Consider the following 1,339-nt stretch of genomic DNA (forward strand, 5'->3'; position numbering starts at 1 on the left):
TCGTCCACGGACAGCCCCCTTGTTGGGGTTGTTCCTTCCTCGAACCTGGGGTCGATTTCCCCACCACTCCGGAAAACCATGTTTCCCATAACATGTGGCTTCCTCATGCCCAACTCTATGACAGTAAGTACATGTAACATTAGGAAGAAATCGCGGTTTAGAATCAGGAGTACCTTTGTTGGTACCTTGAACTGCAAAAGTCATCACATCTACTGCATCAGATTTCACCACAGCATTCCTCTTTTGCAATTGTTCTTCTTGGTTCATCGCTTTAAATGCCCAATCCAAGGTTGGTAACGGGTCTTGCGCCAATAATTGAGAACGCAAGTTCCCATATCTCTCCTGATTAATGCCAAACAGAAAATCATGGAATTTGGCCTCGTCTTTCTTCTTCTGAAATTCTTCACTCATACCACAAATACATGCAGGAACAGGATTATAGTTGTCAATTTCATCCCAGAGTTTCTCCAGTTTACCAAAGTAGGAGGCAACCGACATAGTAGCTGTCTGCTTACATTGAGCCAACTCATATTTCAACTCTTGTTGACGCTGCCCATTGCTCACAGTAAATCTCCTCTGCAACAAATCCCACAAAGGCTTGGCTTCCTCGAAATAAGGAATCGAATTTTTCTGATTCTCCTCAATGGAATTCATAATCCATTGAACTAGAGTTGATTGGACTGCATCCCAGTCAACCAAATAAATTGGATTCACCGGTTTTCGAATACTACCATCAACAAATCCCCATTTACGTTTTCCCCTCAGAGACAAGCGCATGGAACGTGCCCATCGTTCATAATTTTCACCATTCAATTTCACCGTACAAATCATGTTTCCAGAATGATCATTGGAACCAAGAAAATAAGGGGATGATGGATCAAGCTTTCGATAAATAACTTCTGCATCCGGATCATCGTGATCCGAATCGTGGTCGAACGTCGTTGACTTCGCAGCCTCGGCGGCTTTCTGCGCTGCCAGCTCGGCAGCCTTGCGTTTGTTGTCATCGTCGGACATGTTGACCGGCGGCGAGATCGGGTTTCGGTGGGGGGGTGGGTTCGAAAAAATATTATAGGGAGGCTAGGGTTTTTGTTTCGTCTCTGATACCATGATGAGAAAAATGTTGGAAACTTATTCATGAAAAGGCAATTTTGCCTTTGTGAATAGTCCCACATCGGAAAATGAGATGAATAGTAAAGGGCATATAATGGTTCTCTCCTTATTGGGCTTTGAATAGTGTTTTGGGTTTTGTGGGCTTTGCGGTTCTACCACACACGCGCGCGCGCGCGCACGCACGCCGCGCCGCGCCTCGCCACGCCCGCCCGCACGCCACGCCGCGCCT

The 1,339-nt window shown here is 46.2% G+C and overlaps 1 protein-coding gene across 1 annotated transcript in view; it reads right to left on the bottom strand.

The window, feature by feature from the left end:
• Window positions 1-1,014, bottom strand: part of LOC109834566 — a 3,871-nt gene extending 2,857 nt beyond the window's left edge. The window contains exons 1-2 of the mRNA XM_020402603.1: window positions 174-1,014; window positions 46-115 (exon numbers count right to left, since the gene is read on the bottom strand). Of these exons, the coding sequence (XP_020258192.1) occupies window positions 46-115; window positions 174-1,014 (911 nt within the window). The remainder of the gene's footprint in view (window positions 1-45; window positions 116-173) is intronic.

Source organism: Asparagus officinalis, chromosome 3 (assembly GCF_001876935.1).
Source record: "Asparagus officinalis chromosome 3, Aspof.V1, whole genome shotgun sequence".
Taxonomy (NCBI): Eukaryota; Viridiplantae; Streptophyta; class Magnoliopsida; order Asparagales; family Asparagaceae; genus Asparagus; species Asparagus officinalis.